Here is a 21,117-nt window from a genome sequence, read left to right as displayed (position 1 = left end):
TTTTGATTCTTCCAGGCATCAGTAGCTGATAAGAAGGATGATGTAGAATGGTACTTGTTGAAGATCCTTAATGAATACATCGTTAAAAATAACCCATTTATACGGCAGGTTTGTTCCAAGCAGCAGTGTTCTTATTTGTTTACAGTAGTATAAATTACTATTATAAGATAGCTATTTTGACAATGAGGAGAGATGAATAAGAATTTTTAAACCTTATATTACTAATTGTATGTTTCTCTCCCTCCCTCTCTCTCTCTCTCTCTCTATCTCTCTCTCTCTCTTTCTCTCTCTCTCTCTCTCTCTCTCTCTCTCTCTCTCTCCCTCTCTCTCTCTCTCTATATATATATATATATACATACAGAAAGAGAGAGATCAGCTTGAATAATTGTTAAGATATTTTTTCTTAACATGAAACCAATGATAGCTTTAATACACAAATAAAGAAATTCTATCCACCAGTAGTGTTGAGCACTCATTCTCATTGTTTGACTTTTACGTGTGTGTGTGTGTGTGTGTGTGTGTGTGTGTGTGTGTGTGTGTATATATATATATATATATATATATATGAATGGAAGACTCAAAGCATCACTACAACTGTTTAACTTCATATGAACTGCTTTACTCACCATTTGAATGATCTGGGATATTTAAGTATTCTTTTGGAGTAAGTTATCCTAGTATACATAAAGGTGCTTCTAAGTTAATTTGCCAAGATCCTATTGCATTATGTACACACACACACACACACTTATGTATAAATATTCAGTTAACATACGGACATGTGCTGTGCGTGAGAAGACCCGGCAAGCCAAGTAAGATCGTTGTCAGTGCCCCTGGACTGGTTCTTGTGCGGGTGGCACATGAGATGCACCATTTTGAGCATGGCCGTTGCCAGTACCGCCTGACTGGCTCCCGTAGGATTTTCGAGCGAGATCGTTGCCAGTGCCCCTGGACTGGCTTGTGCGGGTGGCACATAAAAGACACCATTTCGAGCGTGGCCGTTTTCGTGCGGGTGACACATAAAAGCACCCACTACACTCTCGGAGTGGTTGGCGTTAGGAAGGGCATCCAGCTGTAGAAACTCTGCCAAATTAGATTGGAGCCTGGTGTTGCCATCCGGTTTCACCAGTCCTCAGTCAAATCGTCCAACCCATGCTAGCATGGAAGGCGGACGTTAAACGATGATGATGATGATATATATATATATATATATATATATAAAATAGGTGCAGACATAGCTGTGCCATTAAGAAACTTGTTTTTACTTTCTTTTTTTTTTTTTTGTACTATAATGTAGTTTTGAGTTGGATCCCACTGTACTGCATTTTAAGCAAATTTCTTTTCCGTAGCTTCAGTTTGGTCGTATATTAATTAGTGAAATTTGGAAAATTTTTGGATGGATTAGGGATATAGTTACTTATGAAGGAACAAATGAAACACCATAGGAAGGCAATAGCAAATCATCTCCATTATTGTCAAGAAAGACATTGTGTACATGGGTATTTCTCAAGGCCACTCAGTGTTAGTTTTGACTAACATTGAGTGGCCTCGAAGAATACTCAGTTGAACACCGGGAGTGGGGGTGGGGTCAATGTAATTGATTAAACCTCTCCCCTGAAATTGCCAGCCTTGTACCAAAATTTGAAACCAATATTAAATATTAACATTAGTCATCATGTTTCATATGCTACCACAATCTTCAGTGGAGAGAAAGTGATATATGTGCATGTGTTTCCTTTAGTTTATTTATTCCATTTTTTTCCTATTTTTTCCTTCCATCTTTAAATCCTGTTTGCTTGTTTTTAGATTATTTTATTGGTTGGGGTGTTTCATTGTAACACTTTTGAATAGTTAGTTGATAGAACTTATTTTAGAGTGCATGCTTACGCACACTGACAGACACGTTTTGCTATCACTATCCTTCATTTCATTCAATACAGGCTGCCTGCATGTGGCTTTTGTCTCTGGTAAAACATTGTGGATCCCATCCTGCTTTACAAAAACGTCTACCAAACATTCAGGCTGCTTTCATGGCAATGCTGTCAGAAAATGATGGTAAGTATTTCAAGAATGTCTACCATAAGAGAGTGAAGAAGTGAAAACATTGGATTAAATAATGCTGATGCATTGTGATATTTAATTTCATTTCTTCGTTTCATCTTCATTGTTGTCCTTATTATTCTTGAGTGAGAGAGCAGTGCATGCCATCAAAGTGAGAGTGGGGTAAAACATACGAAGCCAAATATGCCCACCATGACTGAAACCACAAGGTTGCAAATCTAGCTTCTTAATCACACAGTCATGGCGGCACCTACAGTTTACTTTTTCTTTTTTCTTGCTTTTTAACCTATTTTCTTCTCTATCACAGAAATCATCCAAGATATCACCTCCAAAGGCTTGTCACTTGTATATGAGAACTGTTCTTCAGAGCAAAAAGATGCCCTGGTTTCAGAACTCGTTGACACACTTCTGACAGGGAAACGGTAAGTGAGAGCTATTTGTATTTATTCTTCATTTCTTACTTTTATATTTCATCAAATAGATTCAATAATATAATATACATAATGAACTTGTGTACAATACTAAGATGCACTATAACTCCTCAGAAAAAGTAATGAAAACTGCATGAGCAGTACATGGAATACTCACAAGAAATGAACAGTTTATAAATCTTTTAAAAAAAAAAGAAAAAGTTATCACAACTTAATGAGTCTTTTTGATGGACATTTCTGAAGTTTTTTTTTTTCGTTATTTTTTTTGGTCACTAAATATATTAATATTCCTTCCTTTTTAATTTTTTTTTTTGTATTTTATGGTTCTAGCTCGAAGACAGTTGTTACAGGTGATACTGAAGTATTCTCTGCAAGTTGTTTAGGAAAAACTCCTGAAGGGTAAGACTTACTTCAAATTTTGAAATTTATCTGTTCATGTATTTATTTATTTACTGTTGGTAGATTGGCACAATTTTTAGAGTATTGGAAAAAATTCTGTACACTATTTCTTCTGACTTTTTTACAGTTTGAGTTCAAATTTTGGGGATGCTCTTTTGATGCCACCAGCACCTGTACAGTCCCTTGGTAACTTAGAATAAAAAAAGCCTCCACTATTGAAAGAGAGAATAGTGACTTTAGGAGAAATTGATAATATAAAAACTAGGAATATATTGGATGAGGTTTCAGTGAAATAACATTGAGATTGGTACCATTTGAATGGGGAAATGTTCTTTACTCAATACTATATGTGGAAACAATTATATTTTCTTTCTGTCTACAACAGTTGTGAAATAAATGAAACGTCCATCAGCTGCAACATTGAGTATGGAGTTGCTTGATAAACTAAGTGACCTACTCAGTGAATTAATGTGTGAAGTGGATGAGTATTTCACAGAAACATGTACCCTTAATGTAATGTAATGCAACAAAGTGGACTCTTCTGTTAGATACCTGTTTCTTTGGGATCAGTGTATAACTGCTTCTGATACAGTGTGTGACACAGCTGGCTGGTTGTTTTGAATTGCAGGTCAGTTCACCTGACAGACTTCTCAAACAGCTTCTATCGTCCCAATTTCACTAACAAACCCTGGAGTGTTGATTTGAGGCTATGGCACAAAAAAAAAGAAAAGAAACTTGCCCAAGATGCCAGGCAAAAGGATTGAACCAGGGATCCCTTGATTACAAAGTGTACTTCTTAGCTATTCAGCCATGCTGGATCCACATTTATTTACCAGGACACATATCTGGCTGGAAGAGTTCATGTCTCAATTCTGCCTAGTGCTGGCCATTGTTTCAAGAATTTGCCTTACGATGCTCGGTCAGTGTGTTGGCAAGGGTGTTTATTTTAGGCACCCAGGCCACCACCCTGGATCAGTGCTTTTTTCCATTGACCTCTGAAAGGATGAAAGTCAAAGTTGACCTTGGCAGGATACGAACTCAGAGTGCAGTGGGTCAGAATGAATACTACGAGGTGTTCTATTCAATGCTCTGATGTGGTCAAGGTATTATTAAGAAGCTCGTTTTGGAACCACATGGTTTCAAGTTCAGTTCCCACTGTATATGTAGCACTTTGGGCAGTGTGTTCTATTATATACCCAGGCTGACCAATGTCTTGTGAGTGAACTTGGTAAACAGACACCAAATGGAAGCTTGTGTGTGTGTGTGTCTGCACCTATGGTTCTGTGTTTGTTCACCTTCCCCCACTATGTAACCAGTGTTGGTTTGTTTAAGTCCTCATAACTTACCAGCTTGACTTAAGAGAACGATAGAATAATTAGCAGTCTTAAAAAGTAACCACTGGGGTTGATTTGTTCAACAAAAACCCTTCAAAGTAGTGCTCCAGCTTTGCCACAACCCAATGACTGAAACAAGTAACAATCCACAGTGTTGTAGATATTTGTTATTGTGAAATGTTTCATTGCTCTCATGACTGAAATGCTTTGTGTCTCTTTTTACATTTTAGTGGCTCCATATCCACATACAAAGAACTCTGTTCCATTGCAACTGATTTGAACCAACCAGATCTCATTTATAAATTCATGCACTTGGCAAATCACCAGGCTACATGGAACTCTAAAAAGGTAAAGTTTCATTAATTTCTCATTAATGCTGTTTTTCTCCCTTTTTAATTCAAGCTTGACTGGATAAAGCTATCGTTTATTTCAGACAGAAGTAATCAAATTATTCAGTTTAGACATAACTGTGTATATTAAAATTCTTGCAGTTTACTATATTGTTTCCACATTTTATTCTGCAGGGTGTCCACAAAGTCTGGGTACATGAGGATTAACACATACTTTAAGAAATTATTAATTCTTATATTTAATTGTTTATGTTATGATTTTATTTACTCCATGTAGCCAGACTTTGTGGACACCCTGTAGTATTTGAAAACTTCCCAGAGGAATATCAAAAAGATCTGGAAAGTCTGCTCTTAGACATTGATATTGAATTGAAACAAAAAAAAACTCTCCATGTTATTCTATTTTATGTTATTTTCATATTTAAATTTTTATTTTCTGAATGTCTTTCTGTTTTGAACTATTTCAGGGTGCAGCGTTCGGTTTTAGTACCATAGCACAATATGCTGGAGAGCAATTGGCCCCTTATCTTCCACAGATTGTACCTAAGCTATATCGCTATCAATTTGATCCTAACCCCAAGATACAGAGAGCAATGAGCAGCATTTGGGATGCATTAGTCCCAGATAAGGGCAAAACAGTAAGTCTTAATTCCAGTATTTCTGACATTTGTTTAGTCTTCTGTTCACATAATTTATTTACTAACAGTGTTAGAGATTTCTTTTTATATGGAACAGTACCAATGCTGCAAGTAAAAGGAATAAATTATTGAGTTCAACCACAGAAGGATGAAATTACTGAAGTTGATACCTTAAAATTCTGAGGTGCCTACATTAGTTGAAGTAAAAACTCCCAGTCCAATCTGCAACTATTTTCACAATCTCTTATTAAAACTGATATTTCTGTTTTGTTTTTGAAATGCAGATAAAATATTATCTAAATCTATTCAATATTATTTTCTGTCTCCTTTGTAGATGCTAGGCTTTTGTTGGCCCGTCATCTTACAATTGTGATTTTGTGATGCAATCACTTCAGCTGATATATAGGCTCTACAGTTAGACACATCTAATCTTATCCCATGGGCATATTTACAGCTTTGTGATTTCACAGGCATTCAATACTAATAGGAGCAGGTATAGCTGTGTGGTTAAGAAATTTGGAACTTTGTGTAATTAGTTCTCAGAGCTTGTTCCTGGGTGCTGCATATCAATGCCTCAGTGCATCCTTTCAGATCACTTTTCTGTAGACACCTCCAGGTGCTGGTCTTGTTTTTCCCTTCCATTTCTCTGAAGTATTGCCCATGCATTGTTTTCATTTTCCAGTTGTTTAACCCTTTGGCATTCAGATTACTCTGTCAAATGTAATGCTTATTTATTCACATTGTTTTGAATTAATCATGCAACATCTTGTAGCCTCGAAATTTTGATGATGAGATTATTTATATTTACAGTAGCATTATAAGATAGGTGTGAGAGGCCAGATCTGGTTAGTTTGAGTATAAAATAGGTGGAATATTTTGGCTGGATATGGCTGGTTTAAATGCTAAAGGGTTAATTTTTGTTCTCCAACTTGTTTCTTAAATGTTTTTGGATGTGTCATATTTTCACTAGGTACAATTTTTGATTTGATTTGATTGAGGTTTGTTCTTACTCGTAGTAGAATTTCTATGGGTAACAGGTTACTACCTGTGATGTTAGGTATCCACAAGCTTTCAATAGTCTTTCAAATGCTTAAAACTCACTTGATAATCTTTCCTGTCCCTAAGAGGCAAATTACAGGACATTCTATTCCAATCTCCTTTAACCATTTGTCTGTATCTTTACTTACAGTCCCCAGTGCACCAATTATAGGCACAACCCTTACAGTTTTCATACACCAAATTCTTGCAATTTCAAATTTTAAGGGATTGTTTTTGCTGTTTTTTCATCCTCTGTCTTTACAATCCTGGAATCATATTATTATTATTATTATTAATAATTGCATGAAATTATGATGTTCTTTACATGTTTATTATTTTACAGCTTGACCTCTACCTGAATGCAATTGTCGATGATCTGCTGAAGAATCTTACAGCTTCTGAATGGCGTGTTCGTGAATCATGGTAAATTAACTCCTTTGTGCTTTAGTTTATGACGTATATATATATATATATATATATATATATATATGAAACTCAAACATTACTCCTCCCTTCAAACATGTATTGCATGTTAAAATACCTCACATCTAATTTTTTTAATTATAAATTTATATTTTGCTTACAGCTGTTATGCAGTAAGTAACTTATTACAAGGTCGTCAATTGAATAGCATTATTGAGAAGTTGCCACTTCTCTGGGAAGTCTGCCTTCAAGTACGAGATGATATTAAGGTAATTTGATTGGTTTGTTTTTTTTTAATGAACTAATTTGCTCCTTCTAAATTTTATCATGGGTTGGTTGAGTCTGTAATGCAGCATCTTTCTGTGAATCTTGATTCTGAATTATGAGATGGATGTTGTTTATGTTTGTTTTACAGTGGCGCTACCAGTCATTGTACGATGAGGGGAATATCATGAGACAACCTCTCCTATCAGCTTGCAGCACACTCTGTCCAGTTTCTGTGTCTGGAGAGGAGATGGCCATTCCAAAATGTTTGCATCTCACAATCTGTGTAGGTGATGTTGTGAGCTGATTGTAGGTGTATTTATACCATTTGTCAACAGTAAAAGATTTTCTCCAAAAGAGAGTGAATGGCTTTCTTACAGGTTTGAATATGCTCCAAGCTTATCTGAACTGGTAATAGTCTTCATTCTGTACTGTCTCATATGTGAGGGATCAGATTTTTCACATGTGACACTACTTTCTTAGTTTATCTTGAATATGAATATCTTCCATCAAAAACTCACAGCTACTTAGTTTGTATCATTCATTTACATGACATACCCATCCTAATGGAGTTATCTTTCCTATCTCCCTGCCTCCAACTCATGCACCACGAGCTATCTCCTATCCCAGTGTCCCTCACTCACTCCATCCACCCTTCAATCCTTTGCAATTTTACAGATGTTGCCCGCCTCCCATTTCCCATTACCCGTCCTCAACACACACTCTTACAAACAACGCCCCCACATACACACACACTCCTAGCATCTCTGTCCCCACTCACTACAACTCCCCTCATACCTTCAGGTGCCACCTGGATGTCTCATCACCACAGTATCTATCTCTTTGGAGAGACCACGCATTCATTCTTACTCTCTCCCCTAAATGTGAGTAGCTATGCAGCTCCCCTACAACATGAGTCTGCTCTACTCCCAACTTCTCCCCCCATATATTATCCCTCCACCCCCACCCCACAATCTAGCATAAGGATTTGCATACCCGAAGCATGGGTATGTAAATGTTGGTAGACCACATCGACCCTACATAAAGCAACTGTGTGAGGACTTCAAGTGCACCTGCAAAGACCTGCCATATGAAAAGGTGAACTGAAGTGACTGGAGAGCAGGAGTCACAACAATCCATGCAATAAGCACACCCAACACACCACCACCCTCCTTGGGTTTAGATGGTATTTCATCAGATTGTTTACTGACAACCATTGTTTTACTGTAAGACAGTAGTATTTCAATGTTTCACCAATAGAAGTCATTATTCCCATGTTTCAGAAGTCTCTTTCTTTCATTTCAGGAATCTGTACGTACTGCTGCCCACCAAGCTTGTAAAACACTGAGCAGGGTAAGGTCTTTTCATTGCATGTTAGGTGAACTATTAAGTAGCAGGAGGAAAATAAACATGAAGCAAACTAAGCCCCTTGTATCCATTTCTTTGGAACCAATAAGGATGCTATATTTGAGAAGATTATTAATCTGTCTTATTGCAGCTCTGAGGGCCTGAACCAATCAAAACCTAATGGATTTAGTAGATAGAAACAAACAAACCTGTCGTGTGTGTGCATGTGTATGTGTACATAAGTGTGTCGTCATCATCATCATCACCATTTAACGTCTGTTTTCTATGCTGACAGGGGTTTGACTGGGGCTCGTAATGATTATAAAGATAATGTTGATTTGAATAAATGAATGAAGATAACTGTTTGTAGGAAGTTTCATGTTAATTTTGTTCATTCTTAAGTATTATTATTACTAAATATTATTATTTTATTTCAGGAATCAATAAAGAATTGTGACTTGAATAACAGCAAAATAGGAGAACAGGCTATTAGTTTAGTGCTTCCTTGCCTACTAAAGAACTGTCTTCAGAGTCGTGTTGAAGAAGTACAGACTATTGGGTATGTAAGATTCTTGTTGAATTCTGTAACTTGATGTTTTTGTCAGTTTTAAAATTTATGTATACATATTAGTTCCCTGCTGAAATGCAAAAGGGTGAAGACTAGAGGAAGAAAACCGTGTAAAAAGAAATTAGGGCAAAAGAAAATAAGATAGCTGACAAGATTGTTGCTTGACTGCATAAGTAATGTCAGTGTGTTTATACAACAGATAGAGAGAGAGATAAAGTTAGGTGAAGAAGTACCTAGTGATCTCAGTATAATGAACCTCTGGAAGTGGAAAATTGTAAGAGACATGGAGAAGATGTGGGATTCTCTGCTTGAATTAGACCTATATAACCAACATAAATGTAGAGTAACAGATGTAAAATCATGATGGAGATGGTGCTGATGTATTGTGATACCCTCTAACAGTTCAAGCAATGACACCCAGATATCATCATCATTGTCATCATTGTCATTTATCATCAGTTTTCCATGCTGGCATGGGTCGGACAGTTTGACCAGGGCTGGCATGGGTCGGACAGTTTGACCGGAGCAGGCAAGCTGCAGGGCTGCACCAAACCCATGCTTGTTTTGGCAGGGTTTCTACAACTGGATGCCCTTCCTAATGCCAACCACTTTACAGGATTGCACTGGGTGCTCTTTACTTGGCCTTTTATGTGATACCTGCATGGGTGCTTTTTGTTTCTATGTGGCACTGGCACAGGTGTCTTTTACATGGTGCCGGTGTGGGTGATTTGTACATGGCGCCAGCAGAGGTGCTTTACATTATGTTATTTGTATGTGTATGTCTTTCTTATTTATAGTAAGTATTACAGACACTATTTTGAAAAGCTGTTTTATTTGTTATATTCCAGACTGAGAACTATCTTGAAAATCAGTAAAAATGCTGGCAAGCTTATAAAACCTCACATTCCTGTGTTGACAATTGCTCTACTTGAAGCCGTCAGTGGATTAGAACCCCAGGTGATGAATTATCTGGCTGTTAAAGCTGAGGCTGGCAATCAAGGGACACAGGAAAAAGTAAGTTCATTAGCTCTGTCTCAACCAACATTTCAACTGTTCTCATGTAAAGAGAAAATGACATGAATCTCATCTTCTTTCAAGCTTAATTTAAGCTCTCTTTGGACAATGGCAGAACATTTTTTTTTAATTATGATTTATATCAGCAATCTTTAACATGAGAATCACTTGTGAAATTTATTTTATATCATGCTTTTGGTGAACAGCTGCATTGTTGGTTACCCATCTTACAATACATCAGTTACTAGTCTGCTGCATTTTGATAGCAAGTAACAAGGGGACTTAATGTACAGTACAGGACATTTGATTGCTATAAACAAATCATTTGTGCAGGCTCTTCAGCAAGAGCTAAACATTCATACGTTGTCTTTGATGGGAGATTCCATCATATATATACACACGCACATCTACCCATGGTGTCACACTGTAGAAATGAGCCTAAATCCCCCATAGTTACAAACAAACTTCTTAATCGCACAAATTGTGCCTGTCTTATTCATTGAATATTCTTTGTAATTATTACTTTACATTGTGGTGTTACTAATTAATGTAATTTGATGTATATTGTTATTCATAGTTGGATATGGCTCGCATTGCTGCTTCTAAGATGTCTCCCATGATGGAAACTGTTAATTCAGTAAGTTTCTTTTTCTTTTCTTTCTTTATTTATTTTCCGCATTAAAATTTCTTTTCATTTCAAGATATAACCAAGAAAAGTTATGACATCATTTAATAAACTAAGTTAATTTCCTTAAGTAATATTAGAACGTTTCACTGTTCAGGTGTAATTAAGAAATCAGGAATTTATGTAAAGATTTACTGCTAGTAATTAAAACATTCAATCATTAATGGTCACCACCACTGCCAATATTATCATCATCATCACTACCATGATGATGATGATGATGATGATGATGCTGGTGGCATAGATTAGGCAGATTGGCAGGAACTGATGTGCCAGAGGATTGTGTCAAGCTTGAATGTCTGCTTTGCTATGATTTGAACATAAAACTGGAAGAATATTTGGGCTGAATGCAATTGGTTCAAATGCCAAAGGGTAAAAAGAAACTAGCCTCAAGAATAAAATTTATGAAATATTATTGTTTACTTTAAAGAATAGAATGGAAAAGGGGAAGGGAGTCTTCAAGGAACTGATATACATTACTATAAGCAATTGTTTAATTACTCCTTTTTTTATTCCAGTGTGTCCAGTATGTTGATGCTTCTGTGCTGCCAGAATTGATACCACGTCTCATAGAATTAATCAAAAGTGGAATCGGTGTTGGAACTAAGGTTAGTGATTAGGCTTTTAACTTTTTTTAATTTGTTTTTATAATTAAATTTAACCTTAATGATGACATGTCAGAGAAGGTGGCCGTACCTTCACTGTCTCTAATTATGTGATGCTCTTCGGAGTAGTTTTTATTGACATCTCTCTACAGGTGGTTGCTTCTTTAATTTCAGGCAGGGTGTGCTAGCTTCATCACTTCCCTGGCTACTCACTGTCCCCATGATTTAACACCTTATGCAGGTATGTTCATTTTTCACATTTTCAAAAATCTGTTTAGTCATTTCTTGTATACTTCTAATTGTAAAGACTTATTATTTTGTATTTCTCTGATGCATATTCTATCCATGATCTATTGTTGCCTACTTCAGGCCTGTAGATTGACTTGTGCTCAGCACTATGAGTTAATGAAGCATTCATAAATTATTTAAAGCTCACACTGTTTGTAGTAGTATATGACACCTTCTTACAATACCTTTTACATTTTTACAATATTTTATAATTAAACTTTAATGTTTAGCACCCATGTTATTTAACCTTTTAGTGTTCGGATTACTTTGTCAAATGTAATGTTTATTTATTGCATTGTTTTGAATTTATCCTGCATTATCTTGTAACCATGCATTTGAGATTTCAAACTTTTATTTTTACAACGACATTGTTAGGTAGGTGTGAAAGACCAAATATGGCCAGTTTAAACATCAAACATGTAGAGAATTTTGGGCCAGATATGGCCAATTTAAATGCTAAAGGGTTAAATATCCTCAAAAGCATGTCAAAGATACAGAATAAAATATTTTCTCAAATTATGGAGATGTACCACTGGTGGTGCAAATGATAGTTGTGTGAAGTTTGCAATGAGCCACCTGTGGTACATGTGACAATTAACGTGTTAGAAAATAATAAACTTTTGTAAGGATCAGTAATTGACAGTTTCTTCATTCCTAACAGTATCACATAAACTACTTATATAGTTTTCTAAGCCATGGCACATACTTTAAATGTTATCTGTGTTTGTATTAGCAACTTATAAATCCTCTTCTATATTAATGTAGGTAAACTCATGAATTCAATGTTGACTGGACTCTCTGATCGTAATGTCGCCGTAAGAAAAACTTATGCTTCAGCTGTTGGTTATTTAGTTAAAGTAAGTTCTGATACTCTGTCCACTCGTAAATAAATGTACCATTGCAATTATTTCTACATCTCTCCAAGTAAACAACTTGTTACCCTTTAGCACAACAGAGTATAAATGATTTAAGAGGAAAACTGAGTATAAGAGGCATCAGATGTTGTGTGCAAGAGAGGAGACTGTTTGGTCACATGATACATATGGATGAGGACAGCTGCATAAAAAAGTGCCAAGCTCTAATTGTTGAGGGAACCTGTGGAAGGAGTAGACCCAAGATGTGGAACAAAGCGATGAGAAAAGGTCTTCAGACACTGGGCCTCACTGAGGAAATGACAAGGGGCTGGGAGGTGAGGTGATTTGCTGTACTTAAGAAAATTTATCAGGCTGAGTAAAATTGCTGCCGTGCATACACACAGGCTTCTCCTTTACAGGTGCTGGTGCTATATAAAATGCATTGAATATACCCTTGGCAATGGCACATGCAAAGCACCCAGCACACTATGAAGCAACTGGCATTAGGGAGGGCATTCAGCTGCAGGAACTATGCCTCAGCAGACAATTGGAGCCTGGACAGTTCCCTGGCTGGCCAGGTCTATGTCAAACTGTCCAACGCATGCCAGCATGGAAAATGGATGGGGTTACGGTAATTGGCTTATCCCCTCCCTCAAACTTGCTGGCCTTATGCCAAAATTTGAAGCCGAATATGTAGAGGAGAAATAATATGCTTTGCCTTAGGGATATAATACAGTAACCAGCTTTCAATTTAAAATTGGGACTTTGTCATAGATTACCTTGACAGACTTTTTTCCTAAAAATATCAAAAAAAAAAAAAAAAAAGTCACTCTGGGTCCCATATGCAAAGTTGGGTCTCCCATAAACTTTAATGCACTAAAACATTTCTCTCTCCTCAATAAATGCTGCTGAAATTAAGGTGCCTCTAATATACTCATGCATCTTTTATGCCATCAACTACAGTAGTTCACCAGGAGCTGACCTCTATAGCACTGATTTCTTATATAGAAATGCTAACTTATTCATGTGGTGTACAAACAAGATAAACTTTTAAATTTGTAATAATATTTATATAGAAATAGTTCAGAGTACCATATTTATTGGTTATGAAAAAATTTCAATTAAATATTTGAAATAAATCATTATTGGGTATTTTAAGTTCTTCTAAAACCAGATACATTTCATTAAATAACATGAACTTTTGCAGGTCAGGAGGAGATGAAGTATATATGTACTTTAATAACCTGATAAGCAAGCTTTGATTTATCTAATACAGGTATATTATTCATTTATTTCTAGGTTGCTAAAGACAGCAGTACTGAAAAGTTAATGTTGAAATTGAAAACCTGGTACATGGAAAAGGGTAAGTAAAGAGCTGTTTGGTTCTTTGTCCAACCGTTTTCACATGTTGTCTTCTATTTTAAAGACAATAAGGGGTTTATTGAGGGAGAGCTTATCTGCTACAACAACCTGTTGCATGGCTATACAGACACGTCTTTTCATTAGCTCACATAGGAAACGTTTCAATCAGGTAAAGACGAATCTGTGCTGCATAATTAATGCACCATTACCTGACAACCACCTGCACATTAGTACTGTATCTTTTATTGTTTACTTTTTACTTGTATGAGCCATTGGACCTTGGCTTAGCTAGAGTGGGTGGGTGGGGGGGGATGATCCCAGTATTTACCTTTTTGTTAAGTCTGGTATTTATATTGGTCTCTTTTGCCAAGCTGTTAAGTTACAAGGCCACAAACAAACCAACATCATTTGTCAAGTGGTGGCAGTAGAAAAAAAATACACACACTCACACGTGATGGACTTCCATACAGTTTCCATCTACCAAATTCACTCACAAGGCTTTGATTGACCCAGGACTATTGCTGAACACTCTTACCCAAGGTGACATGCAGTGGGACTGAACCTGAAACCACCTGGTTGAAAATTGAGCCTCTTAACCACATAGCCATGCCTGCACCTGATGATAGAATGCACAGAATAGTAACAGGTTAGATTGGGCATGAGGGCTGCCTCCAAGCATTTCATCAAGTAGCTCTGTATTATGAGCCTTCTTCAATTAAACTGGAAGTGGTTCCCTAATGACTACAACTGTCCTTACAAGATTTCAATTATGGAAATATTTCCTTAGCTTTGTTTGTTATTCTGTAATGTTAAATGTTTCCCCATTATAAAATGAAACTAATATAAACATGTAATGAAAAGAAACTGCTGTTTTGATATTATAATCGTTTGTTAATGTTGAACTTTTGTTACTTCAGATGAATCTGCCCAAACAGCTTGTGGGGCCACCCTGTATGCTATCAGTCAACGTAGCCCAGATATTCTTAAAAGACATGCTGCTTTGGTGATGCCGTTTGTATTCTTTGCTATGCATGAACCAAAAAACACAACCAAAGGTAAATAGCCGTTTAATTTATTAAGCAATGATTATTCAAAATAATTAGATCATGAAAAATTGTACAAATCTTTGCCTTTTATTTCTTTCTGTTATTGGACGATGACAATTTGGCACCACGTAACAATACTTATCATCTCAATTCACTCATTACAGCAATTACCATAAAGGTACCCAATCAGGATACAGTTTTTAAAAATTTTTAATTTTCATTTTATTTTGTAATTGCTTTTTAATGAAATCCTGTTATTTTTCTTCAGATTCTGATTCTAGTTTATCCATATGGGATGAAATCTGGTTTGAAATAGCTCCTGGTAAGTTGAGTAAAATTTTTATAGTTTCATATTAAGACATGCCATATTTATTTGTTTACAAGTTGCACTTTTTTTGTATACAACTTCAAAAAAAAAAAAAAAATCAAAATTTCCTCTTTGACATGTGGTTCAGAAATGTTGTGCAAGAAATTCCATCATCATCATCATCACAACTATCCACCATTATAATACTAATTTTCCTAACACTAACCATTTTGCTGAGTATACTGTGTGCATTTCTCATGGCACCAGCACTGCAGGTTTACCTTGTCCTCAACAAAACTAAAAAGCTCCCTCAAACTCTGCGTTGTTGCTGTTTGATTCAATCTACCAACCACTTACAGAGTACACTAGGTGATTTTATTTTTATAAGGAATGGGTTTAGCCTACAATAGACAATTCTGATATCCTAGAAACTATCATATTTCTTAGAAGATAAGATAATTAATTTCTCAACTTTCTTTTGGAACAAATAAAGAGGTATGGTCGTCACTCTGAACAGACAAGAAATACATCTTTTGTATTAACAGGGTACTAGTGTAAAGATAGAAACAGGTGTAAATAGAAAAGGGTTTTATAGTGACAGGATACTGATGTGAATTAAGAAAATGGTTCTGGATTAGCAGGGCACTGATAAAATATAAAGGGGTTTTTATATTGACAGAGTGTTAATGTTAATAGGAAAGGGGATTTGTATTGACAGGGCACCAATGTAATAGAAAAACGGTTTTGTATTGAAAGAGCCCTGGTGTAAATGGATGGTGTGTCTGCAATTTTCTCAATATTCTCATGATTTACTTTATTTCAGGCACAGAACCAGGGATTCGATTATATCTTCAAGAAATCACTGAGATTCTTTGTTCAAGTTTAGAATCTCAACAGTGGAACACCAAAGGCCAGGCTGCTAGAGCTATTGGCACTGTAGCTACCAAATTGGGACCTAAATTGACTTCTCCAAGCGGCGATATTCTACTCAAGGCTCTTTTAACTGGATTATCTGGAAGAACATGGAAAGGAAAGGTCTGACAATGTCATGCATCGAATATTTCCTGTCATTTAGGATTTTTAAATAGAAATAGTGTTTTGCTTGTTTACTTTTTAAAATTGAAAAAATATTTCTAAAAAGAAATTAGTAAATTTTGAATTAATTTATAGTGTTCTTTGATTAATATTTCAAGATTGGGCTCAGGCATAGCAGTGTAGTAAGAAGTTTGCCTCCCAACCACATGGTTCCGGGTTTAGACTCCCTGTGTGACACCTTGGGCAGGTGCCTTCCACTGAAGCCCTGGGATGACTAAAGCCTTGTGAATGGATTTGGTAGATAATAACTGAAAGAAACCCCTCGTGTGTACACACACGTGTGTGCGCATGTGTTACTGTCTCCGTGCCTCGACTTCATGTAAACAAATGCTATCATCATGCAAGCAGTGTCCTTTTGTTTCCAATCTTCCGTGAAAATTTGTCTGATCATAGGGAATATTTCCTTGCTTGGAACAGGTGTCAGTTGATGACAGAAAGGACATCCAACTGTTGAAAATCTACCTCAACAAATTCTTCACAGAAAGTGGTCATTAAAAAATGATGATGAGTAGGAGGATAACGGGCTAAAGTATTTGCTAGTTAGTTTAATGTTTGTTGTTTCCATGTTTGCTTGGGGTTAGAGAGGGAATTATTGGCGGAAGAATTTCATGGCCAGATGCTCTTTCTATCACCAACACTTACTTGTTTTTCATGTAAGAGGTTTTCTAATCCAGAAGTCTTCAAAAGCACAGAACAACTTGTCATAATATCAAATAAGTAACATCAACACTGTCACCATGTCAATGAAGCTGAGATAAACATGAAATAGCCACATTCATGAACATTTGCACACAGACACACATACATATAGATACATGTGCACACACACAAACACATAATTGGCTCTCCTGTCGAAGATCATTTCACTGTGTCAAGTTCCTATATGATTCATACTGAAACAATCTGTTGTTTTTCTTTTAGGAAAATTTACTCGAAGCTGTAGGCAAGATATGCTGTAACTGCAAGTAAGTTTAATGTTATCTGACATCTGACTTTCACTACCACTCTTCTTCTCCCTCCTCCTTAACAGTTCATATTTGTAGTGAACAGGAAGTACATGTAACTGAATCAACCTTCTGTATATATGTGTGTGTATATCCTAACTCCACATTTTTTTTATGTATATGTAATGTATGTGTTAAATTGAGGATATTACTTTAAAGCTATTTCAAGACTAACAACAGAATATTTACTGATAGAGTGGGGTAGGTGACTCAATTTTCAGACTAGAATCGGATTTATTGCTAAATTGACTTGGATACACAAACAAATAAATACACACAAATGCTAAATTGACTAGGGCACACACACACAAATAAATATAAAACATTTAGATCAGTTCAAATGTGTTTGGGACATATTTGACTTGTGGAAAGGCTGTATTGATTGCCGTTTACTGTTGAGAATAATTCTTGCTTTAGGCCTAAGTTGTTAAAATTACCAAGTCATTTCATGGTTGTCCTTTTGGCAGAAAAGTGAATGCATTTCTAGCTTTTTGGCTACCATCAGTCTGCAAGGGAGACAACTCTGAAATGACTTTTGAAGTCTTTGCTTCCTTTGTGTGACAGTGGTCTAGGTTGGAATAAAATATCGTAATAGGCACATGAAATCAGTGTTGTACATAAACGGACATTGAGATCTGTTCAAGATATATATATATATATATATACACACACATACACATGCACTGTGGACTTCTGTACAGTTTCCATCAACAAATTCACTCGCAAGGCATTAGTCAACACAGACCTGTAGACGGAAACACTTGCTCAAGGTGTGCCATACAATGAGAGCGAACTCAAAACCATGTGGTTGCAACTCAAGCTTTTAAGTATTTATCCAGTCCTACAGTTGTTATGATGTAGTAGTTTTCTATTTGTATCAGCTCTCATCCTTTCTGTATGCAGAGTAGATGTATTAGTTGAAATTTACAGAAAAACAAGACAAAGACAGGTGCATGAACAACAAGTAGGTATACTGGTTTGATGCTTGGGAAAGTGAGAAAGTCTTTTACATTTCGAGCCTACGCTCTTCAACAGAAAGGAATAAGAGAAAATAAACAGAGAGAGAATAAAAATAACTTGTGGATTTAGCGATCAAGCATGGCAACTGGTTAGGAAAAAAAAGGTTTGACAGGAGAGGTAGAAAGAAGGGGACATAATAAAGTAGATGTATTATATCTGTATCAACTTTGGTGTTGGGGTTGGCTTCAGAATTCTGTTAGTAGTTTCCTAGTTATTATGTCTCAGCTCTTTAATTCCACTCCACTTCCAATTTATGACTGGTATGGCCAGTGTGTTTAGTTATACTTGTCATTTTTTTCCTCTTTTCACATTATTTACAAGCTTATTTCTAAACCATTTCCTACAGACCTTTATTAGAAGACAGAACAGAAGCAAGTGAAGATAAACCAGATATCAACCAGGTTAGTAGATATTGTATTATAGCCTTCATTACTTACATTATTATCCCCAAGAGAAAACAATCAACAAAGGAATCTTGATGTTGTTGACCAACCTGCTAGAACAAGCAGTCAAATCACAACTCTAGCTTAAAAGGGAAAGATAGATTCATTTCATCATCATTTTAACATCCACTTTCCCATCTTTGTTGAGGAAATATTACCTTGGTTGGAAAGAGGTGAGGGTTAGCAACAGGAAGGGCATCCAATTGTAAAAAATATGTCTCAACGAATTCCATCTGACTCATGCAGGCATGGAAAAGTGGATGTTAAAAGGATATTTAATGATTGTGTAAATACAGAAGCCAAAAACAGAATTTTACTGGAAAATCAAAAACAAAATCTTATGAGTAAGAGGTGTTGTCTCATTCAACAAATGTGAATTGATTTTTAATTAAATGTTGTTTTGCTGTTGCTTGACTCTTTGTAAGCCCTATTCCAGCCAAGAGCATTCTATTTCTTAAGGTTACATAAGATGATATTATCTAATGCAGGGGTCCCCAAAATAATAAACAATAATAATTAAGTAGATGTGCATTTATCGACCCCCCAGGGGGTCGACATCGACCACTTTAGAGACCCCTGATCTAATGTATCCTTCCTTTTTTTTAAGACTGGCTTGTTATTTCTAGCAAATCAAGGAACCTCATAGAAGCACCTTTGTTGCTTCCTTTAATTAAATGTAAAGTACTTGGCTCTAAAACTCTCAAGACATTCAGTAACGAATATGAGACATAGTTTCCATGAACATTTGAAGTTACTTTTGATATGAGAGAGTGAGCTGGCAGTCATTATCCCATTATCACGCTGGGCAAAATGCTTAGTGGTATTTCACCCATCTTTACATTCTGAGTTCAAATTCTGCTGGGGTTGACCTTGCCTTTCGTCCTTTGTGGGGTCAATAAAATAAGTACCAGTTGAGTACTGGGTCGATGTACTCGATTTATCCACTCCTCTGAAATTGCTGGCCTTGTGCCAAAACTCAAAATCGATATTAGAGAGAGAGAGAGAGAGAGACTAAATCTTTAATTACATATGACATTGTCATTTAGTATACACTCTTCCGTACTTGCATGGGTCAGACGAGATTTGTTGAAGCAGATTTTCTATGACAAGATGCCTGTCCCATTGCCAACCCTCACCTGTTTCCAAGTAAAGTGATATTTCCTGTGGCCAGATATGTTATCCGCAGAACACTTGAAACAAACAGCGTAACTTGTATGATGGTGATGCTCATTTACAGCCATCATATGATGTCAAGACAAGGGTGCACACACACACACACACACACACACACACATACATACACAATGGGCTTCTTTCAGTTTCTGTATACCAAATCCCAGGTTAAAGTTGATGTATGCATATACATAATTGATTTTATTTATTTATTTATTTTGTCTTGGAATCTATATTTGTTTAGGTGCTTGATGTTATCTTAAGGGAATGCAAGAAAGAGAACAAAGAATATCGAATAAAAGGTCTACATACTGCAGGTTCAATCCTTGAACTCTATAAAGTGGACAGGTTCGAGGTCCTCTGGCTTCTACTACAACCCTCTCTTAATACAGTAAGTATCTTATCATCATCATCAGTACCTCTATCATCATCATCATCATCATTATCACAATCAGGGTGATGGATTAGCGGAATTCTTAGAGGATTGGCAAAAATGCCTTGTGGTATTTAGTTGTAGCACTTTATGATGGGAGTTCAAATCATTTTGGAGTCAACTTTATCTTTCATCCTTTCAGAGTCAATAAAACAAGACACATGGAGCTCAAAAAGGTGCTCAAGGTGGTTGTTGGCATGATGGTTAATAATGTTGTGGGTGTTTACCAAGTCAGTTGCCAGACGTCGGAGCTTCAATGAATCTATGCCCAGGGTTGCAAGGCGATCAGAGTGTGGTAGATGCCTGATGGAGGGTATTCGCTTGGTTGCATGTCTCTGAACAGTTAACAGGAGGTCGATGTCCTGAGCCAGGTAGGGGCTCCAGACGGGTGATGCAAATTCCAAGTGTAGCTGCACCATAGCCATACACAGTCTTAAATCGATAGCTGGGAGAGTGGCTGACAGGCTTTGCTGAGTGATGCCAAGACACTTTCAACCTTCTTGGCAATTTTAGAGATGTGCTTTGTCCAGTGCAAATCGCTGCTGACAGCAATACCCAGGTCACGTTCACAAGAAGACTTCTTGATATTAGTGTTGTGGAGAGAGCGTGTGGATGCTGGGTTTCTCCTCCCAAAATACATGGTGGTACACTTGTCCACAGCCAACTTGAGTTGCCAGTCTGTGAGCCATTGTTGCTTTGTGTTTAGGTCTGATTTCAGAAAAGATCTATAATGTTCAGGATCTGTCCTTTTCATCTCAAGGTACAGCTGATGTCATCTGTATTTGTGTTTTGGACAAAATGGTTAGCAGCATTTCTCCTAACTTTCTAAGTTCAAGTCCCACTGAGGTCAACTTTACATTTCATCTTTGTGGGGTCAATAAAATAAAATACCTGCGGGCATGGCTGTGTGGTTAGGAAGCTTGCTTCCCAGCTAC

General features: G+C 36.5%; 1 protein-coding gene across 1 annotated transcript in view; it reads left to right on the top strand.

Annotated features, from left to right (window-relative positions):
• Positions 1-21,117, top strand: part of LOC106878177 (proteasome adapter and scaffold protein ECM29) — a 66,265-nt gene that overhangs the window by 37,566 nt on the left and 7,582 nt on the right. Inside the window, exons 24-45 of the mRNA XM_089337718.1 lie at positions 16-108; positions 1,941-2,055; positions 2,369-2,483; positions 2,823-2,891; positions 4,456-4,573; positions 5,043-5,213; positions 6,595-6,674; positions 6,838-6,943; positions 8,244-8,291; positions 8,723-8,844; positions 9,702-9,867; positions 10,445-10,504; positions 11,071-11,160; positions 11,332-11,398; positions 12,211-12,302; positions 13,599-13,662; positions 14,579-14,716; positions 14,976-15,029; positions 15,838-16,049; positions 17,031-17,074; positions 18,480-18,534; positions 19,994-20,140. Of these exons, the coding sequence (XP_089193844.1) occupies positions 16-108; positions 1,941-2,055; positions 2,369-2,483; positions 2,823-2,891; positions 4,456-4,573; positions 5,043-5,213; positions 6,595-6,674; positions 6,838-6,943; positions 8,244-8,291; positions 8,723-8,844; positions 9,702-9,867; positions 10,445-10,504; positions 11,071-11,160; positions 11,332-11,398; positions 12,211-12,302; positions 13,599-13,662; positions 14,579-14,716; positions 14,976-15,029; positions 15,838-16,049; positions 17,031-17,074; positions 18,480-18,534; positions 19,994-20,140 (2,226 nt within the window). The remainder of the gene's footprint in view (positions 1-15; positions 109-1,940; positions 2,056-2,368; positions 2,484-2,822; positions 2,892-4,455; positions 4,574-5,042; positions 5,214-6,594; positions 6,675-6,837; positions 6,944-8,243; positions 8,292-8,722; positions 8,845-9,701; positions 9,868-10,444; positions 10,505-11,070; positions 11,161-11,331; positions 11,399-12,210; positions 12,303-13,598; positions 13,663-14,578; positions 14,717-14,975; positions 15,030-15,837; positions 16,050-17,030; positions 17,075-18,479; positions 18,535-19,993; positions 20,141-21,117) is intronic.

This window comes from Octopus bimaculoides, chromosome 19, assembly GCF_046866305.1.
Source record: "Octopus bimaculoides isolate indiv1 chromosome 19, ASM4686630v1, whole genome shotgun sequence".
Classification (NCBI taxonomy): Eukaryota; Metazoa; Mollusca; class Cephalopoda; order Octopoda; family Octopodidae; genus Octopus; species Octopus bimaculoides.
The sequence above is the reverse complement of the archived record's forward strand: the minus strand, read 5'-3'. Positions and strand labels throughout refer to the sequence as shown.